General features: G+C 38.2%; 1 protein-coding gene and 1 pseudogene across 1 annotated transcript; both read right to left on the bottom strand.

The window, feature by feature from the left end:
• Window positions 1–379: 379 nt before the first annotated feature.
• Window positions 380–26,012, bottom strand: parp12a (poly (ADP-ribose) polymerase family, member 12a). The gene is given in 21 exon segments (XM_020926057.2): window positions 380–1,243; window positions 2,168–2,319; window positions 4,279–4,409; window positions 4,952–5,045; window positions 6,043–6,278; window positions 7,071–7,242; window positions 9,674–9,866; window positions 10,799–10,978; window positions 12,845–13,100; window positions 14,017–14,152; window positions 16,279–16,606; window positions 18,329–18,369; window positions 19,206–19,336; window positions 19,423–19,495; window positions 19,564–19,790; window positions 21,322–21,496; window positions 22,579–22,705; window positions 23,436–23,537; window positions 23,649–23,904; window positions 24,661–24,796; window positions 25,671–26,012. Coding segments are annotated over 21 exon segments (3,708 nt in total). The 5' UTR covers window positions 25,982–26,012; the 3' UTR covers window positions 380–992.
• Window positions 25,223–25,340, bottom strand: LOC129409589 (5S ribosomal RNA; annotated as a pseudogene).
• Window positions 26,013–26,169: the final 157 nt, after the last annotated feature.

Raw genomic sequence — 26,169 nt, 5'->3', positions numbered from 1 at the left:
GAGCTGACCCGCCGACTAAAGATAGATTATAGAGACATAATTTATTTTAAATGTTATTATTTTATATTTTGCTTGTTCTGGATTCAATGTTTAAGCAAATGTATTATTAAACATTTATTTTAATAAGAAAAGGTTTAACATTACATATCTCAAAAGAAGAGAAAACATTCAGATGTTGTTGAAATTTTTCAATAAATATTTGGTTTGACCCACAACTGTCCCAGTTTTTAATTTTGGCCCTTTGTTAATTTGAGTTTGACACCCCTGCCATAAAGTTACACTCTAAACACAAAAACATTAAAGAGCTCAGTGAATGGAAATGGGGTGAAAGGGAATGGAAGATTTCCACCACAAAGTGTATCTAAAAAAACACAAACAATAAAGTGATTAAAAGATTTATTGTCATTTAACCAAAAATAGTACCCAACAAGTTTTCCAGGTTTTGAAACAGGATAATTTGAAAATGTATGAAGTGTAGAAGTATAGATCCCCACCTAGTGTGTAGAGAATAAATAAGTACTAGAGTGGGGCGCTTGTCAAGGATGTCAGCCCTGTAGCACCGTACATTGTAAACTATTATGATAAGTATGATTAAAGTGTTTGCCCTCTGATTATATCTTTAAAAATAATCCAGATTAATTTGTCAGAGTAACCTCCACCTACACTGAAAACACTATTACTCTATATACTATTATATTAGTATTGTAGTTATTGTTATCTTATGTCATTACACATTGATACTTTGCAGTGATGTCACACTGGGGGTGTTCTACATGTAACTCTATAGTGCAATATTCAGCAGTTACCATGGTGACAATGCACACACTAGCAAACACTGCCAAATATGACTGAGGATAATCTGAAAACTCAAAAATACAAAATGGATTTAAACAGCACATTTTCAGGAGCCTGTGGTCAAAACAAGCACTCGGGCAAAAAAATTTAATCAGGACGTCCCTAGTATTAACACGTTCACTGATCTTACAGCTTCCTCAGACGTACTCGATCACGTACTCAGGGTAGATCTGATGCTTCTCAAAAATGACAAAGATGCTGGGGTCGGTCACACAGTTGACACAGCTGTCGTACAGGGATGTGCTGTTTCCCTTTTGGGGAGGTCGGACATATTGGCTTTGTCCTTTGGTGTAGTCGCCCACCAGCACCAGGGCCACGAACATGACCTTCTCTCGATGGCCAGTGGAGTACCTGTTTGAGTATGAAGCATCTCGGGCAAAGTAGCTCCCTGCAAGATACATACAAGAAGAGATAAGACAAGAACTTCAAGAAATGTACTACTGTATTTTTCGGACTATAAGTCTCACTTTTTTTCATGGTTTGGCTATAAGTCACTCCAGAGTATAAGTCTTACCAGCCAAAAAATGCATAATGAAGAAGAAAAAAACATATAGAAGTCACACCGGACTATAAGTCACACTTTTGGGTGGAAATTTATTTTATAAAATCAGAGACCAGGAACCGACATTTTATCTTGAAAGGCAAATTATAGTAATAACAACAGAATAAAGAACAACTGGCTGAATATGTTAACGTAGCATATAAACAGTTATTCAGATAACTAGAGCATAAACAACATAACATAAGTTTACCAAACTCTCCATCTCACTCAAAATCACTAAATCCATTGAATCCATTGAATTCTTCATCCTTGGTGTCACTTCTGAGCAACTCCGTGCAACTTCGGTTGTTCACTGAAGTCCAGGCTTTGTCGATCCATGCAGTGACTTCCAGGAAAGTTGCCTGGCGCACCCTCCCATCAAGCTGTGTTCTCCATTCCCGCTTTCTGCCAGTCCCTCACAAGTTTCTCGCTCACTCCCAACTTTCTTTCTGCTGCTCAGTTACCGTTTTCTGCTGCATATTTCACTACTTGCAGCATGACGGGCTTTTTCTGCAGGCAACATGCGCAGAAAACTGACACACAAGCCTAGAGCCTCTCGCGGCTGTCAGTGTGAAAATATTAATATATAAGTCGCATCGGAGTATAAGTCGCAGGAAACACCCAAAACATGAAAAAAAGTGCAACTTATATACAATATAAAATACAATACTTTAAAATGATGATACCCTGAATGTCACATAAGCAGTAACGTATAAAACAGTTAATAATGTATAATAATAAAATAATGCATTGTTGTGTGTGGCCTTGTACCTTTGCCATAAGCGGTACCATGGACACCGCACATCCTCCAGTCAAAGTTCTGCTCACAGATCGCTTCAACGAGAGATTTGTCTGTCCCATGGAAAAGATGCTTCTCATTCACAGGTTTACCGCCGTTCTTTTTTTGCATCTGCTCCCTTTGCCTGGAAAATAATAATAAGTAATTTATCAGCAACACTTAAAGAGCCTATTTTACACTAATGTTTGACCTGGAGTTGTGTTTTGTTTTATTCACATATGTTAAAAATACACAAACCCTGCAGATTTAAGCGGAGTTCTTCTCTCAAACTGAAAACACACTGTTCTACCTTGTGATGTTGTGGTAAAACAGAAAGTCTCCACTGTGTTTTTCAATCAATCAATCAATCAATCAAACTTTATTCATAGAGCACTTTTCATGCAATAAATTCAACACAAACCGCTTTACAGTGACTAAAACCAGTCCCATGGGTCTTGATATTACTATCTGTGACATAATTATCCATTTTTACTTCTAACTATCTGGAATCTGGGACGCTAACTATCTGGAACCAGTACATAAAGAAAAAAGAAACCCCTCCACAATATCAACACATACAACAAAAACATAGTACAGACATAATTGACAAGACTAGCAACCGGGGAGGAGAGGGAATTGGAGTCGACGAATTGGAGGCAGCCTCTGGATCCTGCAGCCAGGGGGCGCTGCATACAACAGACCCGCCCACCAATTCCGGCTGGGGCAAAAGCTACGAGGGCATAGAGAAAGTTGGGGAGGAGGAGAGCCCCCCTCCTGCTCCAGCCTCTCCTGGACGAGTTAACACCAGCCGACCTTGACCAAGACTGGCTGGGGTAGGTCAACAGATAAACTCTATACAGCTTCACTAGAATCATTTGGAAATTTTTCAGCCCTGGAACTGCTGATATCAACTGAACTAAAGGTAAAAGGTTAACTTGAAAGCTACCTTTTCATGACATCACAAGGTAAAACAGCGATTGTCCACTGATTGTCGAATCCGCTCTTGACGTAAATATCATTGGTTGAGCCACAGGTTAGTGGTGCAATTCCAGCTCCCACAGATGAATACTGTTGTCCCTGGGCAAGACACTTAAAGGTTGTATGGAGGATTTTTTATTTTTCAAATTATCAGTGAAAGTTTAAAATACCATTACAGAGACGCAGCAGCCTTGTAATTATGATGACCAAAAAAAGAAAAAAAAGAAAATCTATCAACTGTGGATGTAGTGAGGCCAGATAAACATCAGACAATAGGAAACGAGGCTGCCTCATTTTCTATGGGCTGTTAGGATGTCAATCAAACTCCCTACGTTTCTAGTGTAACTGACTCGCGGCGCGCAGGGATTTCGTGGTTTATGCAGCGGTTCTTAGAAGCTTTTTTAACTGTCGCTTCCTCGCAATTCGCACAAAGTTTGTTGCGATGGTGGACGAGAATCCGCGACCAGTTCGCCGCAAAAGAAAGTCCGTTTTTGAGGTCGCTGAAAGAAGAAGAGAAGGAGAAAAGGAGCAAAGCCAAACTGAGGTGATTCTTGGAGATTTCTTCCAGTGATGGTGCGACTGAAGCAGACGAAGGATCTAAAAACTGACGTGTCGGACGCTAAATTACTTCTAGACAGGTCACGTCAACAGTAATTCTGAACGCGCAAGGCTGTAAACAAGCGTGATTTCTAGAGTAAGGAGGCAGGAAGAGATGTTTCTACTGAGGGAGTGGAGGAGGAGGGAGGTGAACATTTGAAAAAGAACTGTCGCTGTATTTCTCTTCCATTAAAAAATCCTCTATACAACCTTTAACCCACATCGCCCCGGTGTACACTGTTGTATGAATGTGAATCAGGAATGATGTAAAGCACTTTGAGTTGCTTGAAGGTTGAAAAGTGCTGTATAGAAACATGACCAATTTACCAATAGAGCATTTAGAGCTTTGTAAATGTAGACAGACTAATAATTCAGGATTACTCAAATATGTGAGAATCAAACTAAACACAACTTCAGGTATGTTTTTGATGAATTAACATTATTATAACATGGCTTAAAGCTCATAAGAGTCCATTTTCTGCAATATAAGACCTTTAATCATTATTATTGTGTTAAATAGACCCATTACCACTGAAACACTCTCCACAGAGACGGGTTCTGGATCCTTTTGATGCCGGTAATTCTATTCTGGGGCATGGTCGGCATAAACAACTTCCCAATCATCTGGTATTCTTTGGCCGAGGCAGAGAGGGGCACGAGCTGAAATAAAATGTTTAGTTCAATGAATTATGTGCTTTAAAGTCACTTCTGTGCCTTTGACAGGTTTTGATGATTCTCAGATTTGGACTTAAGTTGGTGTGGGATAAAACCTGTTGTAAATTATAGTCATATAGTTTTTAATTATAGTTTTAAAAGCCATTTGTGAAGAAAAGTTGTTAAAAATTACAGGTATTAGAAGACTTCCATCACATTGGGAGAATTCTATCCAAAAAGTTCAGCATAATTTACACACGAAACAAATTTTTTTCCAATATTTTAAACATGATTTCAACATAATAAAGGTGTTTTCCTATATTTTTTATTCTTATTATACATAATAATCACTGTGTAGATTAGAGGAGTTTTGGCCAAGTGTACGACATGTTTGCTGGGTAACAGTTAACAGTTTTTTTTTTACTTTTTAAAAAAAAAATCTTTATACTGATCTTAATTGTGTTTTAGTCAAATGAGTAGTCCAGCCTGTCATAGGCACTTTAAACAGTATCACCAGTTAGCGGATAAGTAAAGCGAAGAGTGCGTGCCTTGTATCCAGTCTCAGGCACGGCATTCTTATCCCAGTTTGAAGGGACTGCAACAACGGCAGAGGAGCTGCTTTGTGTTGATGAATTGCTGCCACTAAAACAAAAAAGAAAAATACAGTAGTTGGTCAAGTAAATGAGTAAAATGAGACACATAGACTGAATTTGGAGCCAGGTCCATATCAGTAATAGGAATTTATTTACGGACAAAATAATGAAATAAAAACACCAGGATCGTGTAGAGTGGGTTAATGTCTCATGTGATCAAAGCCTGATCTCGTCAGCGGGGAAAATCAGGTGCCACAAGGGGGCGCCACTCGCAATGCAAAAACTGTTGTTGTGTGTCCTTAGGCAAGACACTTCACCCATATTGCCTAGTATGAAAGTGGTGTGTGTGTGTGAGTGATGGTGGTCGTTGGAAGGACCAATGGCGCAGATTGGCGGCCGAATGAATAATGATCTGTAAAGTAGAGCCGTGCACCTGTGGGACCCGACGCAAAAAAAGTGCGGCACGGGAGCAGGACTGCACAATGCACAGTGCAAACTAAATATGAATGTAAAGTAAAATATACAAATGATTCACGTTTGCCTATCATACGTCATTTGCGCCAGATATTTGATTTGGCTTTGATACAAAACAATTTAAGCAGCCTAAATTTGCGGATGTGGTCTAATCTCACGCACATTTTAGACAATTCCTTTCTGCTTCTCTGTGTTCAATAGAGCTTAAAAAAGCGAACCTCCCCATCTTGTGGGATTTGTGGGCGGGAGCGGGAAAGAAAATTACAATTCAGGAGCAGGACAGCATAGTGTAGGTGCGGAAGGGAGCAGGACTGAAAATTCTGTCCCACTCAGACCTCTACTGATGACTTTGGAACATATGTCTATGAAAAGTTCTATATAAGTAAAAACTTACTTACTTAATACAACCATTTTAAGACCAAAATGACAAGGATCACTGCAGCAGTTACAGAGAGGCGTGACAGTTTTACAATGTAAGGTCAATTGGAACCAAAGTTGATGGAGCCAGAAGTGCTCCCATGCTCACTTTCTATTTGGAACATGTATATGGTAAACCATAGAAAAGCTGTTACCTTTTCAGTTTAGCCTGGACATCGTGAGCAGACACAAAGCGCGGCCTTCTTCTCACTTCTCTTACGGTGTTGTATCGTAGGTTTTGCTGACACATCTGCAGCCCCTGTGCCCCCTTAAAATAAAGCTTGTATTTCTGACTTTCGGCGGTAAATTCAATGTCTGCGTTTTTGTCTGCGAGATAGATATTCTCCAGAGTCTGAGAGGTGAGAGAGGCCGATGCATTCCCAGTACCATCCTGAAAATACAAACAAAACATAAACAGTTATTGTCTAATCCAGTAGTTGTCAAAATTTTAAAGAGACCTATTGTGCCTGTGTCTGGTTTATAGTTATAATCTATGACACCTGTGGATCATTATGTTAGAATTAAGACATTTTAAATTGCAGTATTCATCTAAAACGACTTAATAAAACAAACAAGCCCGCTGACTCCCATGTTAGAAAACTGTGGTGCCCAGTGGGAGCTGACGTCGGTGTAAATGTCAGCACAACAAAGAAAGTTTGGAGTGAGCGAGACAAAGTCTGGACTTCATTGACAATCGAAACCATCGTCGGGATTCAGAAAAGCTGGAATAATTCTACCTGGAACTGATGATGAGTCTGCTGATGCTACAATTATCTGAATAACTGTTAATATGTTACGTTAACATATTAACGCCTATTCAGTCTGTTGTTCTCTGTTCTATTGTTATTACTATAACTTGCCTTTCAAGATGAAATGTCGGTTCCTAATCTCTGAATTTACAAAATACATTTCCCCAAAAAGTGCAACTTATAGTCCATTGTGATTTATATATATTTTTTCTTCTTCATTGCGCATTTTTTGACTGGTGCGACTTATACTCCGAAGCGACTTATAGTCCGGAAAATACGATATATATTTTCTTTTGATTCTTCTGTGGAGTTTAACGGGGGCTCACATCCTAGAAGTTGTATTACCGCCATCTACTGCCATTAACAAAAAAAGATGCTCACATTCCAGATCTGCTGCAACTCCCAGCCCAAAAATACAATATGTTTAGACTGACCTCTCCATACTCCACCCACGCACCACCGTTATCCTTCCAGTACCAGAGCCACTCCGTCGTGAGGATGTGATTGGGAGGGTGGGACACAGAGGAGGCAGTGGACAGACGGCGCACAGGAGAGCTCCCGTAAATCATTTTATTGAAGTCAACACACTGGACGGCTGGAGCAGAACTGAAACACAACAAAAATTATTTAAAGCAAAAAAAACAAACAAAAAAAACAAATACAAGACATTACAGGATTAGAGTAGACTATAAAGACTATAAGAAGAAGGTTTTAGAATAATATAAAAGTGCATGATAATAATAATAAAATTTTATTTAGCGCTTTTCGAAACAGCAGTTACAAAGTGCTTCACATTGCCAAAAATGTACAGACCCCCCTCCCCCAATAATAAAACAGAAAACACAAGTAGTAGGCCTGTATGTTCAGCATGTAGTCATTATTTGTGCGATGCTGTATGCTTATATGCATTTTCTAATAAAGCAGTTATGTTTATTTGTTTTATTAAAGGTCGTATATTACACAAAACTGATTCTTACAAACTTTAAGTCATGTTAGAATGTTGTTTCCTCATCAAAAACAGATCTGGAGTTGTGTTTTGTTTCATTCACACTGTCTGTCTACATCTCCAAAACTCAAAATGCTTAGTTCTACTTTGTGATGCCATGTAGTGGTAGTTTTCAGTAGAGATTGGCCACTTCCGGGCTGAAATTATCCAAATGATTCTAGTGAAGGTGTATGGAGTCCTGTATTCCCACATGACATCACAAAGTGGAACACAGTTTTCTGTTTGAGAGAAGAACTCAGCCTACAATTTGCAATATTTGTGTGTTCGCCACGTGTGAATGAAACAAAACACAACTCCAGGTGTGTTTGTGATGAGGAAACAACATTATAACATAGATTAGAAAATAGTGTCATATATGTATAAGTTTTAAAGGCATAAATAAATACAGTCACCCTCACTATAAGGCACCTCTCATGGCCTCACTGTTTTGTGCAATTTTACATACTTTTTTTTTTTTTTTTTACAGCGTATGAACATGCATTGTGTTCCTCCCCCTGCGTCCTGATTGACCATTGTCAATCAAGCTCCTCCGTGCCGTGTCTCCTGTACAGTACAGAATGTGTTCCTACAATCCATTGTGTTTTAGTTTTGATCCTTTTTCCAAGAGCACCCTCTACCTGCTCCTACTGATTGGAACACGTGCAGCAAACAGCCACATTTTTGTTCTTTCTGCACAGAATGCGTTCAGCTTGACAAATTTACATAAATGTTAGATCTCTATCAGTGTGATTCTGAAGTGCTGTATGTTATTGCAAGTTTTCTCTCTGACAAAACCCATAATATCGACGAACATTCTGCACCCACAAAGGCTCCTGCGGTCGCACCCAAAAGGCAGAGGAAGATGCAAACCATCGCAAAAAAGTTGGACTTATGGACACGCTGAAGGAAGGTAGGGCACCATTATGGAATAAATTAATCTTTGGTTCATTACATAAAGAGGGAGGAAAATAACAAAAGGACGACAGCAGCAGTAAGTTTTAAGAAGAATGCAAAAAGGGTTGTAACTGTCTTGTCTGATAAAAGTGCATAAAGTGTGTGATGAGAGGTTTCACAGCCTTAAAACAGATATAATCATTGTAAACTACAAAGCTGACTACGTTGCAGATTTCGCCTATTGAGGGTTATTTTTAGAACATAATCCCTGCAATAAATGAGGGACCACTGTAGACAAATAAATCAAATTAACTGTATTTGAAGTTTAATCTTTTGCACTTATTAATATATGAACTGCACTCATACGTGTTACATTTGACATATGTTTGTTTTACACCAATCAAGAAGCGATTTGTGAAGAAAAGTTGAAAAACATGTTAAAAATTTCAGGAGGTAGGGAGTGTGAACAAAAATCTCATTATATTCATTTCATACTTAAATCTTAGTGTTAAAAGCTAAAGTGCAAAATGTTCTGCTCAGTAACTTTAAACGATGAATGCTGCTCTGTTTTATGATACAAACTGCAGAAGCGCCGGAAGATTCCCAGGGTAAAACTATCAGCTACAGATAACATTTATAAACGGACAATACAAAAGCTTTGGTTAGACTCGCAGACCCTCAGACTCTCAGAAACTCTCTGCTAGACACTTGTAGACTCTCTGATGTTTTTTGCCTGTTATGTCACTCTTGTGCTGAGAATCCCTGCTGTAATATTATTAAAAGGTACTGCAGAACATAGAACAGTTTTTTCTTTTTGCAAGATACAACAAAAGTCAACTAGAGTTCCACATCACACTGGGGAGAATTTTGCACAATTTACACAATAAACAATTTTTTTCAAATATTTTAAACATTATTTCAACATAATAAAGTTGTTTTCTTATATTTTTCTTTCTTAAATAACAATCTCTCTGTACATTCGAGGAGTTTTGACCCAGTGAACAATATTGTTGCCAGGTGACAGTTATAGGCACTAGGTGGCACTAGCTTGGCCACTGATTTCTAACCAGGAAGTAAAAATTGAAACAAAAAAAAAGCCAAACATTTACACATATTAATATGTGGAATCCAGCCACATGTGTGTTACATTTGACATACCTTTGATATTTAAAGAATCCAAACATCCCAGAAGACGGTGATGTCTGTTGATTGTTGCTGCTCGTGTCATTTGCTGGATTACAAAAGGCTTTTTCAATGTCCTCCATGTTATCCAGGTTTTTCCAGGTCATGCTTTCTCCTTCCCACATCTCCCATTTGTAAGGCAGGTGCCAGTGAACGCGCACACACCTCTCTGAAAAAACAAAAGAAAAGAAAACATAAAGATACACTCAGAACAGCCCACAGTAAAAATCTGAGTTGCCACTCTTTTTCACTGACAAAATTTCAAAACTTTTCCATGATTTTTCATGACCTAAAGTGAATTTTCCATGACTTTACGGCACCTACATGTGTAGAATTGGTCAGACTTTTAGAGCTAAATATGAAATGTTAACTCTTTCCACTCACCTTCTGGTTTGGTTTTATAGTTTTTTAACATTCAAAATACTGTCAGTGCATTTATTGTCGTCTCTTTTAAACAGAAGGCTCAGACGTTCAGAAATAATCAAAATAGACTAATGATAACGCTGGAATTGAGTGAAAGAAATACTAAAATTCCATTATTTTTCCAAAACTTTCCTTGAATTTACAAAAGACCATGACATTTTCAATTCAATGGACATGACTTTGACTGTGGGAATCCTGAAAAATGAATCCCATTTTTCCTACTTGTAATCATCGAGCTCAAGTTTGATTCATTTGTATTTCCAAAAATAAATGCTTTCACAATTTCATGAAGAAAGATGCAGTGTGTAACTTTCTGTTTGGGGGTCTGTCACCTGCTTGTTTCTATGGAGATGTCATTGCTGTGTCTAGAATGTTCCACACTATGGCATTAAACAGCTTTACCTTACATTTATTCAATTACAGGTGGTTTTATAGCTCAAAAATACCTAGAAAAATGGGTATTCTGACTGTGAGTGGGGTCGTCTCTCCCCAGATCTGACCTGTAACTTGGTCTGGTTTGGTCATAAAGATTTAATCCCATACTGTGAAGCACTCCAGACAAAGCAATAACATCTCCATGGCGAAAAGCATTTGACGGACCCTCTAGTAGAAAAGTTACACAATGCACCTTTTAAGTATTTGCTATGATACCAAACAGATGTAAAAATCAAATCCTACCATTATATTTGCAGTTTCTACGGATGAAGAACAGGCAGATCTCATTGCGGTCCGAGTCCGTCACGGGTTTAGGAGTCGCAGCGCTGGTTGGACTCTGAGGTTTGCTGGAGGTTTGTTTGGAAGCAGAAGGAACTGTTTTGGAGGGAGACAGTGGAACTGGGCAGCTCACTTCTGGAGACACTGAAACAATCATATGTAAATCAAAATCATATCTGAAACAGCCCATATTAGACTATTTACTGATCTATGTTATAATGTGGTTTCCTCATCAAAAACATCCCTGGAGTTGTGTTTTGTTTCATTCACACGTTTAACACACAAACTGCATATTTAGGCAAAGTTCTTCTCTTAGGGTCTGTTTACATGAGAACGCTTGCTGGTAAAAGCGACAAAATATTTTATCAGTAGTGCCTTTCGTTTAGACGGTGATGGCGTTTTTGGGAGTTAAAAATGCAAAAATCTGAAACCGCCCTCCTGAGTGGAAAAGCCGAATACACTCCGCCATAGCATTTCCGTCTACACTGCTCAAGACGCAAAACTCTGGTCAGATCTGCTCGCATCGCGTACACGTTTACGTCACATACATACAGTACACAGAAACCTGGCGTGCATAGCCAATCGAATTCCACACACTTTTGCGTCACCGTATGCACGCAGATTTCCTCCCGAAAACGCTTGTCTAAGTACGGAATAAAAAGTGAAGACGCGATGCCACTTTTGTGTCTTCTGTTCAGACCATCATCTTATAAACGTAGCCTTAAACTGACCACACTCCACTTTGTGATGTCATTTGGTAATACAGGAAGTGCTCCCCTGTGTTTTTAAACTCCATACACCTTCATTAAAATCATTTAGATCATTTCAGCTCTGGGATTTCCAGTCTCTACTAACCAAAAGATAAAAGGTAGCTGGTAACTTGAAAATTACTGCTTCATGACATCACGAGGTGGAACAGAGCACTCTGAGCTTTGAAGATGTATACAGACTAATACAGGATTACTCAAACATGTGAGCTTTGGGTAATGACCGAAAGGACAAGACAGAGATACAAGTGGTCTGAGGAGCTCACGTCACACAGGAGGAGTTTTAGAGCTGTGTGTCAGTATCTGCTGCTCCTATTACTCCTGTATCACTGTCACTTCACTCTACTGCCTCCTGCAGAAAAAGCTGTCCTGCTGCAAGTAGTGAAATATTCAGCCAAAAACGGTAATTGAGCAGCAGAATGAAAGTCTTAAATGAGTGAGAAACTTGTGATGGACCGGGCGGAAAGCGGAGATGGAGAACACAGCTTCAGAGGAACGGGGAGAGTGCACCATGCAACTTTCCTGGAAGTCACTGGATGGATGGACAAAGCCTGAACTTCAGTGACACAGAAACCAGCCTGTCGGGATTCAGAAAGGCCGGAAAAATTCTAACTGGAACTGATGCTGAGTCTGACGACAGCGACACAGAAGAGGAAGTGGCGCTCTGTTTACCTCCGGAGGCCGAGGAGGATGAAGAATTGAATGGATTTAGTGATTTGGAGTGAGATGGAGAGCTTTTGTAAACTTGTTCTGTTTTGTTGTTTATGCTATAGCTATATGAAGAACTGTTCATATATGACATTAACGCCTATTCAGCCTCTAGTTCTCTATTCTATTGTTATTACTATAACTTGCCATTCAAGATGAAACGTTGGTTCCTGATCATTGATTTTATAAAATACATTTCCCCCAAAAAGTACGACTTATAGTCCGGTGTGACTTATATATGTTTTTTTCTTCTTCATAACACATTTTTTGGCTGGTGCGATTTATACTCCGGAGTGACTTACAGTCCGGAAAATACGGTAATACAGGACATTTAAAGGTGCATTATGTAACTTTTCTAGTGGAGGCTCTGCCGCCAGCATCTCCATGTAGATGTTATTGCTTTGACTGAAATGTTCCACAGCTTGTCTTTAGTTTAACGTCATACCGTGTAACATTTCATGCACAGCTATAACATCTCCCCCACCAGAAAAGTTACTACACCTTAAGGACTTTATATAAAATAGGTGATAGTTACCAGGATCTGGCCGTGCCCTTTGGTCCTGGATGATGAGTTTGTTTCTGTAGATCTTGTAGAGGCCTTTAATATTCTCCGGACTGTACTGTTGGAACAGCTTCATCCCCTGAGCGTCGATGGAGTGGTTTCTTTTACACGATGAGCCAAAACTACAGTCACCTTTTAAGAAGTGTTGACACATGTGAAGCTTGGTGCAGGTCGTATTGTATTTGCAGGAGCCGCTCTCGCCATCTCCTTTGTTGTAGTGGGAACAGATCTGAGGGATGGAGATATGATTGCTTTGTGTAAATTTTCTGGTGGATGGTTTGTCTCCTGGTCCTTCTATGGAGACACCATTGCTCTCTCTGGAATGTTCCACAGTATGACATTAAACAGCTCTACTTTACATTTTTTTCAATTACAAGTGGTTTTACAGCTCAAAAATACCTAGAAAAACGGGCAGCAAAAACAGTACAGATCCGTAGTTTGACAGTGGGCAGTGGCTGAAAATGAAACTTTCAGAAATATGTGTGTGCATAAGATAGAAAACCTTGAAAAATGAATGATGATGAATAAAAAAGGACTAATTTTGGGCTCAAGAGGGGGCGAGAGATAGAGACCGCATCCCGACACTCAGTCCTGGCTCAGTTCTGGTTTAGTCCTGTTTTACACATGGTTTAGATCTGTTTTAGTAATGGTTTAGTCCTTTTTCAGTCCTGGTTTAGTCCTTTTTCAGTCCTGATTTAGTCCTTTTTCAGTCCAGGTTTAGTCCTGCTTGCAACAAAACAACCTGAAGAGTCGCTTGGGAGCCGAAAGAGCCAACTGCTTTTAGTAAGAAGAGACAAAATAGCCGGTTCTCTAAAAAAAAACTGGAATACCCATCACTAGTAGCTAGAATGTGATGCAAAAATGCCATTAGGCCAATCTACTGTATGTAAATATGACGTAAAGAGTCAGAATAACAATCCATGTTGCCTAAATAACCCTAATTTAATATCCACTAGATATGAATTAATTTTTACATCACTAAATATATCGGTGATTATATCGGCAGCTCCAACTCCCATTTTATCGCTATCATATCGGCCGCAGCAAAATCCATATCGGTCGGGCCCAACATAATACATCTTTAAATTCAGTACTTTACTAACCCTAACTGATCTAGAGACAACATTATTCTTACTGTAACTGACCTCTGGAAGCAGAAAGGGGTCATTCTGCAGTAACAGTTGGAACAGTTGCTTTTCTGTGAGATCCTGGAGGTCACACTTCCCCAAAACCTGGACATTGTGCGGCGACGTCACACTGTGGGAGTTTTTACACTTGTCTCTGAACACAAAACAGAAATTGTAATCACTGAACCACAAAGCATAATGTTTTTACAGAAAGGTGTGTGTGTGTGTGTTTATTGATACCTCCCTTGATACTTTTCAGCTGAATCATCAACATTCCCTGGGGGTGTGATGCTAACTATAGGCACTGCTCTGTCTGAAGCTTTGTTAAACTTTAAAGAGCTCATATTACATTATTTTTGGATCTATGTTACAGTCGGTTCCTCATCACACACATACCTGGAGTTGTGTTTTGTTTCATTCACACATGTTTAACACAGTTCTTCCCTCAAAACAGAAAACGCTCTGTTCCATCTTGTGATGTCATGTGTAAGAAGAGCTCCACCTTGTTTTTAAACGCCATACACCTTCACTAGAAGGTCCTGCCCTGGAATTATCAATCTCTACTGAACTAAAGGTAAAATAAGATGTTGACTTTACAACTGTCACTTCATGACATCAAAAGCAGAACAGAGCAATGTACGGTTACTAAATTTATTATATTACAGAAACGAGCTTTGCAAATTAAATAAATAAATAAAGTTGGAGTTTTAGAACACACCTGAAATCTTTTTAATCAGTCCAAGCTCCTAAAGATTCCTGATCTTGTCAAATATTATACACTGGTAATTTTATTTAAAGGTTGAGCTACTCTTACAATACGCAGATTTTTATGTTATAAGTATTTCTCATTTAAAGTGTTACTCATTTAAAGTATGAATCATTTAAATATTAATCATGATGTAATATAAAATTATCAACATTGCTTTGTGTTTTGTTTTATTCAAGATGTATGTAACATGAAAACATCAGCTGATATGGCTGATGTGTCAGCTGACTCATTAAGCTAATCTACACTAGAGAAAACAATTAGTGGGTTTTCCCATCATTTCCCTTTTAGATTCCCTGACAGGCGGTCATAAGAAATGGAGTAAATATAAGACCCTTAGATGTGGTGCAGTTTAACATCTATAAAACATTTACACAAAGATAGGCACCAGAATGATACATTTACAATAGTAATAGGCATTTAATTAAATAAAATTTTAGTTTCTCAGCACAATACATATGATTCAGAAATCCCTTGGTGAGCTACTTGGAGGGGGGTTGAGGAGCTACAGGTTGGAGACCCCCGATTTAGAGCATTCAACAGTTTACTACCAAGTAATCTACAAAGTTTGTTCAAAATGAGAGAGAACTCATAGTTTTAGAGGGTATGGAAATTTCAAATTGTCCAATGTTCGACCTACCCGTAAAAGAACAATCCTGCCTTCTGTAGTGCTGCTTTATACTTATTGTTTCCTGTTTCTTTTATCTGTTGTCTGTGACCATTGTTCGTCTACTTATGCATTATTGCAATAGTTTGTAATACAAACTATAACAGGTACTCATTGTCTGCATTTGTAAGTAGTTCATACTTTAATGTAAAATGTCTGAAAAATGAAAAAGAAACTCATGTTAAATTAGAGGAGCTAGGATTAGATAAGTTTTTCTTCTTCCCACTCCTTTTTTTTTTTGGCTTTTTTTTTTTTTTTTACTTTGTTTGTTTGTTGTGGTTATTTCTATAATGATTTATTAATTAATGTAACATGTTCCATTGTATAAGAATGGAAAATCTCTTACTTGCCCAAAATGAATACATAAATAATAATAATAATAATAATAATATTTTGAGTTTTGGAGATATAATTACTAAGTCTAATGATAAAGAATTACTCAAACATATGTAAATGAAACAAAACACAACTCCAGGTCTGATTTTTGATGATGTAAGAACATTATAACATGGTTTAAAGCTCACGGGAGCCAATTTTGTTTAAGATAGGATTAATTATTAATCTGAACAACAGCAGTGAGATAATGCGTACAGTTACAGAAGTTTCTTACAGATTATTGCGTATAGGAATCAATGTAACAGCAGCAGCCGCCATAAACATACATGTACAACACCCCCTTCGTAAAATATTAACAGCCTACAACTAGGTAATAGAGCGTCATGCTAAAATAAACAATAAAAGGCACTCACTTCATCGTTATCTTTGCAATAAACCTGTCACGCCTCAGTAGAACAGCTGACGACCAGAAAAATAAATAAATAAATAAAAAATAAAATAACTTTCTTACTTGAAACGGCATCCTCCACACACGTAATATCTGCACAGGTGTAACTTGTCGCATCCTTGGCACGTTTTGGACGTACACAGACGCACACTGGTTTTTGCCACGATGATACTGTCAGGTATGATGACTTCTGCACCGCTGGCCTTCTCTTTACCCTCTTGTATGGATATTTTCTCGTCGTCGAACAGAATGGTGCGCAGCAATTCCTCCGCCACGGTAACATGTTTAGAAATCTGTTCATTTAGACTCCGGAAGTCCAAGCTGCCCTGATTATTGCACAAAGCCTGCAGGATACACTTATAAACTATCTTAGCCATAACTGGGATAAAACCTCACCTCAAAAACCGCACAGTCAACTTTCCTTTAACCAGAAACGAAACTGAATCTTAAAGGAGGCGCGGCACAGGAAGAGGCAAACAGGAAGTCATACAAAAATAATAAAAAAAATAATAATAATAAATGAATAAATAAAATAAAATTGTGGTAAAAAAAAGTGTTATATGGGCGTACGTTGTAGATATTAATATCAAGAAATCTCTGTTTTGATGGTTGACACAAAAGAAAATCACGAAACTGCACCGATGGCACCGAAAAGAGGCGGCGCTCCCGTCCCTAGCAACGATGGCTTCAGTTTACCATAGCAACCAAGATATTATTATTATTATTAATAATAATAATAATAATAATAATAATAATAATAATAATAATAATAATAATAATAATAATAATAATATATAGTATTTAACAGCACTTTTAAAAACAAGGTTTACAAAGTGCTGTACAAGCCACAAAGAACAATACAAAAATAGCAAACAGAAGACATACAAAAACAGACAATGATGTAAACAATCCAGTAAATTGTGATAAACAAATAAAAAGAAATTGAATAAAAATAAATAAGGAATAAAATCAAGTTGAAACCAGTTAAAGGAAGGTCAGCAGATAAAGCATAATGGTATATGTGAAAATGACAAAAAGGGAGGTGGGCGCGAAGTTTGAACAGATCAACACATGAGGCAAATCATTGTTACTGTTATGGTAATGTTTACATCAGTGATCTTTTACTGGTTTTAAGTTACATCAGAAAGCTATTGTTAAGCAAAGTTATCACAAACTCTTGATTCTTACATCTTGGTTTTTGTAACTAGTTTGATTGCTCCTGTTTTCCTGTCCCCCCCATACGAGTCTATTGTTCTATTGTTCTATTATATCAATCCAAGCTTGTTATTCAACTTTTTGTTGTGTCTTGACTTGTTCACACTTGTTGTGTTGGATGAGGTCTTTTGTGTCTGTATCAGTCCTGTGCCTTATGCCTTTTGTGAGATATAAAAACTCTGTATGTGTTGTTATGTCACAGTTTAGGGACAGACGACTGTCAGGGTCAGGTAGTTTTGTGATTGTGTGCACACAACTGCTTCAGTAAATCAGACTCCTTGATATGAGACAACTTTTCACTTTTTTAATGTTTGCAGTCTAGAAATTTCACATTACTTAAAGGATTATTTTTTTTAAACTCCTTTTCACATAAAATGCTTCTATGCTATTCTACTATGTCATGTGTAGGCAGGCACTGAATTGTGCAACCATTTGTGAATTTCCTTTAGGATCAATAAAGTGCAATCTAATCCAATTTGTATAGCATATTTTACAAAAAAGACAGTCTCCAAAGTTCTGTATATAGCAGTGTAAAACATTTAACTCAGCAGAATTATGTTCAGGCCAAAAGGAACTAATAGAAACAACAGATACAAGAATAATATAAAATCAATGAATAAAAATAATATAATCAATAATAATCAATAACTAAAAGCAGCACTAAAAAGAATAAACTAGATAAAAACAAAGAATAAAAATAAATAAAAGACACAGAGGACCACACAACTCGTGCGATACTGTATTGAAAGACAGAGATTAAAAGTGGGTGTTAAGATGAGACTTAAAACTCTCCACTGTGGGGGCTGTTTGGACATGGGGGGCAGAGTGTTTCAGAGTTTAGGTCCGACTGTAAAGAAGGTCCTGCCTTCCTGGTTTTAAGTCTCGTCTTAGGACCCACAAGCTGGAGCTGGCCCTTGGACCTCAGCGTGGGGAGTAAATCTGGATGAGGTCCAAGATGTAATGTGGTGCCAGTCCATACAAAAATAAAAAAATAAATTAATTAAATCTTAAAATAAATTATAAAATTCACAGGTGGCCAGTGCAAAAATGCAAGAATGGGGTGATCTGTTTTGGAGCGTTTTGCTCACTGTTAAAAGAGGTGGAGCAGAGTTCTGGACTAATTGTAAGCAATAAAGTGCATTTTGGTTGATTTCTGTGTAGAGTGCATTGCAGTAATCCAGACGAGCAGAGATGTGAGAGTGCACGTTTAAAATTTTTTTAAAGAAAGTTTCACTTTACATAAAAGACAACAGTGATTAAAAACTGGACTTAACAACAGAATTTACTTTTGTTGATCCAATAAACAATAATGTTGCCCACATGCTTTTCAAACGGTGTTTAAATTATTACAATTTGGATTTCTCTGCTGCTTTTAACATCATAAACCTGACAGTTTCGACTGCTCACTAGCGCTCTTCCTCAGAGTGGTCACGTGATGTTGCTGTGACATGTCCTGTCATCTGATTTAAACAGGTTTTGGCACTGTCTTCCTACCGGTGGGGGCAGGACGACAGCGCCATCTGCAGTCCGACTTCCTCAGGACACTATCCCAGGTGTGTGAGAGACAAAAAAGCCCCCTCGTCCCAGTTTATAGTCCTTGAGCATGTTTCCATATTTCGATTGCCTCTTTAATCGAGCGACAATGTTTGTTTTCCTCTGTCCCACTAGTGAGCAGTCAGGTATGAAAAGCAAACTCTTGGTCTGTAAAAAGAACCTCATCACATAAAATATCGGAAGACCAAATTAATCTCATTGGACTATGATAAACCTGTCACAACTGAAGCATCGTCCACAGAGATGGGTTCTGGATCCTTTTGATGCTGATAATTTTACTCTTGGGCATGGTTGGCATAAACAGCTTCACAATCATCTTGTATTCTCTGGCAGAGGTAGAGAGGGATATGGACTGAAATCAAATGTTTAGTTGAATCATGTGCTGTAATGTCACTCTTCTATGCTTGATTAAACAGTATGACCAGTTATCAGTCATACCTTGTATCCAGTCTCAGGCAGTGCGTTCTTGTTCCAGTCCCCTCAAACTGGGACAACGGGAGAGGAGCTGGCACTAAAACAAAAATGAAAATGTTTGGACAAGATGTGAACAAAAGTGCAAAGAAAATTAACTTACCTTACCTCTTTATCTTAGCCTGAACATCTTGAGCAGACACAAAGCGCGGCCTTCTTCTCACCTCTCTTCTGGTGTTGGATCTTAGGTCTTGCTGATACATCGGCAGTCCCTGTGCCCCCTTAAAATAAAGCTTGTATTTCTGACTGCCTACATCAAATTCAACGTCTGCATTTTTGTCTGCAAGATATTTTTCCTCCAGATTCTGAGAGGTGAGAGAGGCCTGTGTAACACCCTGAAAGAAAAATAAGTCATAAAAAGTTACTCTCTAATCTACCCATGTTATGCTAGGCCAAGGTTTTAAGGAAGTAACAAAAACCAAGAAAGAAAATTGCATAAATAAAGTAATAATTTAATAAACAGGAATGTAAAAGGTAAACTAACATAAACGGTCTAAAATATATACCATATTTTTTGGACTATAAGTCACACTTTTTTTTACTCCTTCAATTGAGGGATGTGGCTGCAAAGTGTGTCAGGATTGGCCACGTGTATAAGTGCCCCACCAACCAGGGACCAGAATGCAGCAGTCAACCAGAATGAAATGGGAGAGTAATCAAACGAAATGACTCACACAGCCAGGGTCACACTTACGTCACAAACCAAGAAGACATTTAGAAACACGTAATTACATTTCAACTTCCGGTGGAGTTCCCGACACTGGGCTCGCTGACTGACTGTGATAAAACCCACTGAAGTGAATGTGATCAATGATAAAATAAAGACTGCATACGTATGTGCGGTTTGGAATCATCTTGAATTTGTCACCCTCGTCTCTTCTAATCGCATGTACCCAGCACGCTCGGAGTCGTGTGTCAGTGGAGAAATGATGAAAACTGAGGTATGGTTTTAATTGTTGATTAGCCAAATATAACGAAACACTGAATGAAGAAAACTGGGCCTTTTTCTCATTTTTCCTAGAAGAGAGCCCAGAGAACATCTTCCTGGTTTATGACGTAAGTGCGAATAGAGCCTATAGACAAGACCTTATACAAAATATAAAACAAGGAGAAAGAGCTAAACGTCTTATGGTACTCTGAAACATCTGCAGTTCAAGTGTTTGTTGAATGTAGAGCCAATTTAATCCACATTTTTGACTTCTTTTGGATTCGTCCTGGTTTAGAACTAGTATAGGTTTTAGACTTGTAGGTTATCTTAGTTTATAATTTAGTTTTGGATAGACTTAGCCAGGCTGGCACCACCTAGTGCCTCCCCTCAATTTCATTTCTCTCCAGTGACTAGATCAGGAATCAGAATACACTAGACAGTTCGCAAAAACCCCAAAAGTGCAAGTTCGGGCACCAGCCAATCAGCGAAGGGCCATATATTCTGTGCTGGCAAAGATTCCCAAGATCAAGGATTTAAAGTCGGAACAAAGAGAATGTTTGGTGAATTTTATCAAGGGGAAAGACGTCGTTGTCCTTCTTCCTATGGGATTTGGGAAAAGCTTAATATACCAGAACATTACATATATCACGACCAAATAGCAGCGATTGGTTAAATGAAAAAAGTACCCGTCTACCATCGAGCAAACAAATCCTAATGCTGCAAATTCAGACAGTTTCTATGAAGTGAAACCGACTGATGAATCAGGCTAAGACTTGATTGCATTGTAGAGGATTTTTTGGAGAGAGAGAGAGCTTTTATTTTTTATTTTTTTATTTTTTTTGCTATAACAGTTGAAACAATGCATCTGATTCATCCAATGTAATTACTTTGCCCATATCAAATAAATAAGTAAAATCTTTATATTCTGATAGACTGACCTGTCCATACTCCATCCATGTGCCATTGTCATCCTCCCAGTACCAGAGCCACTCTGTCGTGAGGATGTGATTGGAACAGGGAGACGCAGAGGAGGTAGTGGACAGACGGCGCACAGAAGAGTTTCCGCAAATCATTTTAATGAAGTCAACACACTGTTCGATCTGCGAAAAAGAACTAAAAAACAACACAACCATTAATTAGGGTTAGAACAGATTATAAAGTCAAGTATGTTTTAGAATAAAATACATTTTAAACAATTATCCATTTTATAGAGAGAATTCATGTAGTCATAATATGTCCATAATGCTGGATGCTTTGTAATTAGGGGTGTAACGATATCCAAGTCTCCCGATACGATATCGTCGCGGTATGAACCTCACGGTACGATAATTATTGCAATATCGTGCGAAAGCTGACAATACGGTGGGGAGGCTCACGATTAGGAATATAACAATATCCAAATCTCTCAACACATACAATGTTTTCATGATATACATCTCACCGTACGATATTTATTGCGATATTTTGTGGAGGCCAAAAAAACTGTTAATATGCTACTTTTTCCTCTTAAAATGCCTTGACGAGACTTAATCCAAAGAACTAAGACTTAAAAGTGCTTAGAACTGTTATTTCTTCATGTAGTCTGCACTGAAATGGAGCAAAGGATCATGGTCTACTGTATGTAGTTCCATCTGTCTTTTTTTTAAGCTATTGCTGCACCATAACTTTTAATTTAAGCAAAGAGACTTGAATTCAATATATTGTGATGGTCCACGATATTATTGTGAGAACTTTGACGATACGATATCACGATATTTCGGTTATTGTTACATCCCTATCTGTAATACAGTAATTTATTTTTTTTTTATTAATTTTTTTGTGGGATAGCAAGGTGTCCTCAGTGTCTGCTATTATATCTTCTGGGAGTGAGACCCCCTCTGTGTGGACTACCTTCTCTCTCACCATCTGACTACACTTCTGAAGCCCAGATGACCCCCTCAGTCAAATCATCAACAGCACCGGTTACTCAGGGTCACCGTCAGTCACCTCCTCCACATGGATGACATCAAGCTGCACGGTGCGAGCGACTCACTGATCCACACCGTGTTGTCTCTCTCTCTGTCTTTCTCCCTCATCTGTTAGTCAAAGTAGCCTACATGCAAATATCACTCAGAGTCTTTGTCTTTTTGTTCAATCTGAATGCTGTGTATGTGTTACATTTTGCATACCTATAAACAAGAACTGATCTCACTTACTCAGAGGATGGATTACAAAAGGCCTTTTCAATGTCCTCCATGTTATCCAGGTTTTTCCAGGTCATGCTTTCTCCTTCCCACATCTCCCATTTGTAAGGCAGGTGCCAGTGAACGCGCACACACCTCTCTGAAAAAACAAAACAAAAGAAAACATAAAGAAACACTCAGAACAGCCCACAGTAAACATCTGAGTTCCCACTTTTTTTCACTGACAAAATTTCTAAACTTTTCCATGACTTTTTCATGACCTAAAGTTAATTTTCCATAACTTTACAGCACCTGCATGTGTAGAATTGATCAGACTTTTAGGGCTAAATATGAAATGTTAACCCTTTCCACTCACCTTATGCTTTGGTTTTATAGTTTTTTAACATTCAAAATACTGTCAGTGCATTTATTGTCGTCTCTTTTAAACAAAAGGCGCAGACGTTCGGAAATAATCATAATGGACTAATGAGAACTTAATTCCATTACTTTTCCAAAACTTTCATTGAATTTACAAAAGACCATGACATTTTCAGTTCACTGGACATGACTCTGACTGTGGGAATCCTGAAAAATTAATCCTATTTTTTCCACTTGTAATCATCGAGCTCAAGTTTGATTAATTTGTATTTTGAAAAACAAATGCTCTTTCAGAATTTCATGAAGAAAGGTGCACTGTGTAACTTTATGTTTGGGGATCCGTCTCCTTCTTGTTTCTATGGAGATGCCATTGCTGTGTATAGAATGTTCCACAGTATGACATTACACAGCTTTACCTTACATTTACACACCTATCTGAAAAACAAAACATAAAGATGCTCTCTCTCTCATAAAGTATTTTATATGATACCATGTAGATGTAAAAAGTCTACCTTTATATTTGCAGTTTTCGCAGATAAAAAACCAGCAGATCTCATTGCGGTCCGCATTGATTGGAGACGGAGGTTTGCTGGTTTGTTTGGACGAAGAAGGAACTGTTTTGGAGGGAGACAATGAAACAAGTCTTATGTCCATCAACATCATATATTAAAGATGATATATTACACATATTCACTCTTGTGAGCTTTAAAATAAGTGATCGTTACCAGGATCTGGCCGTGGCCTTTGGTCCTGGATGATGAGTTTGTTTCTGTAGATTTTGTAGAGGCCTTTAATATTCTCCGGACTGTACTGTTGGAACAGCTTCATCCCCTGAGCGTCGATGGAGTGGTTTCTTTTACACGATGAGCCAAAATTACAGTCACCTTTTAAGAAGTGTTGACACATGTGAAGCTTGGTGCAGGTCGTATTGTATTTGCAGGAGCCGCTCTCGCCATCTCCTTTGTTGTAGTGGGAACAGATCTGAGGGATGGAGATGGTATGAATATTTAGAGCAGTGGAAGATGTACAAAATTTTGTTACTCAAGTAAAAGTACAGCTACCAGAGCAAAAAAAAAAAGTTCACATAAAAGTAAAAGTATTAAACTACCTGATTAATAATGTACTAAAGAATTAAAAGTAAACATATTTTGCTCATATTTTGACATCTAATCTATGGAAGCCCAATAAATAAAAAATAAAAGCCTCACCGGAAGTCATAAATAGGAGTTTTAAAGTCATAATTAGGAGTTGTAATTATTACTTTTAAATTATGACTCTGTAGCTCCATTTGCTTGTTAATTAACTTGTAATTATTACTTTAAAACTCATAATTATGACTTCCTGTGAGGCTTTTATATTTTATTTACTGGCAGAAATGGGCTTCCATATGACCAAATGTACTGATTTTGTTAAATATTTGTGCTGAATTTGGTTCAAGAGAAACAAATGAATAGGTTTTTATTCCCCCAGCTGTTTTTATTTGTATAATTTAAATTAAGTTAAAAATAAATTCTCAGCCTTTGGTCTCAAGCAATAATAATACTTTTACTGTTCAGTCCTGTTCAAACATGTAGTGGAGTAGAAAGTACAGATACCCGCTCTCAAATGTATTGAAGTAAAAAGTATCCACTTTAAAATGCACTTCAGTAAAGTACAGATACCTAAAATTTATACTTAAGTACAGTACCTTATTACTTTTTCTTCATTACGTTCCACATTATTCTTAATGTAACTGACCTCTGGAAGCAGAAAGGGGTCATTCTGCAGTAACAGTTGGAACAGTTGCTTTTCTGTGAGATCCTGAAGGTCACACTTCCTCAAGACCTGGACATTGTGCAGCGACATCACACTGTGGGAGTTTTTACATTTGTCTCTGAAAACAAAACAGAAACTGTAGCCACTGAACCACACAGTGTAATGATTTTACAGAAAGGTGTGTCCCTGTTCACTGGTGCCTTCCTTGATACTTTGCATGTCATCAACATTCCTTGTGGTGCCATGACCCTTCATGACATCACAAGGTGGAGCAGAGCATTTTGAGCTTTGGAGATGTAGACAGACTAATATTTATGATTACTCAAACGTGTAAATGAAACAAAACAAGACGCTTTATAGATCTTTATTCATTTACACTCAGTGGTGGTAAACTACTGTTGTAGTCAGAGCTGTCCTGGGGCACACTGACTGATGCAAGGCTGTCAATCTGTGCCATCAGACTCCCTGACCATCACCATCACTCACTCACACACCACTTTCATCAATATGAGTGAAGTGTTTTGCCTAAGGACACAACGACACCCGACTGCGGCACCTGATTTTCCCAGTGGTCTCCCATCCAAGTACTAACCAGGCCCGGCTTTGCTGAACTTCTGAGCTCAGACAGGATCAGGTTTCAACATGCTGGTATGACCACAAACAAGCCGGTATGTCCACTTTTTTTTAAGGATGGCTTAAAGCTCATTAGAGTCAATTTTGTGTAACATAGGACCTTTCATCTGAGCTACAACAGGTGACATGATTTGTGCGCTGTTAAACAGGTCTCTTACACTTGTAAAGGTCATAGAAATCAGTGCGTAAGAGCAGCCACCGTACATAATCAAAAGCGAAATCACATCACATCAAAGTATCATAAATAGAACGTCATACAAAAATAAACAATAAAAGCCTCTCACATTATCTTTATCTTCGCAATAAACCTGTCAAGCCCCAGTATAGTATTTGAAGAAGAAAAAAAAAGAAAATCTTACCTGAAACGGCATCCTCCACACACGTAATATCTGCACAGGTGTAACTTGTCGCATCCTTGGCACGTTTTGGACGTACACAGACGCACACTGGTTTTTGCCACGATGATACTGTCAGGTCTGATGACTTCTGCACCGCTGGCCTTCTCTTTACCCTCTTGTATGGCTATCTTCTCCTCGTCAAACAGAATGGTGCGCAGTAATGCCGCATCCCTAAAAAGTTCCGTAATCTGGTCATTTAAGCGCCGGAAGTCCAAGCTGCCCTGATTATCGCACAGGACACGCAGGATACACTTATAAACCAGCTTAGCCATAAATGCGATAAATCCTCTCCTCAAAAACCGCACAGTCAACTTTCCTTGACACAGAAATGAAACTGTGCGTTCTCTTCCAATAAGAGGCACGCGCACAGAAGAGGCAAATAGCTGGCACGCGCTCCAGGAAGTCATACAAAATAATCTACAACACACAGTGACCTAAATGGTGATAAAAACATCATATG

This window comes from Boleophthalmus pectinirostris, unplaced genomic scaffold (assembly GCF_026225935.1).
Source record: "Boleophthalmus pectinirostris isolate CB_2022bp ecotype Guang Dong unplaced genomic scaffold, ASM2622593v1 HiC_scaffold_2, whole genome shotgun sequence".
Lineage (NCBI taxonomy): Eukaryota > Metazoa > Chordata > Actinopteri > Gobiiformes > Gobiidae > Boleophthalmus > Boleophthalmus pectinirostris.
This window is presented reverse-complemented; position numbering and strand designations above follow the sequence as displayed.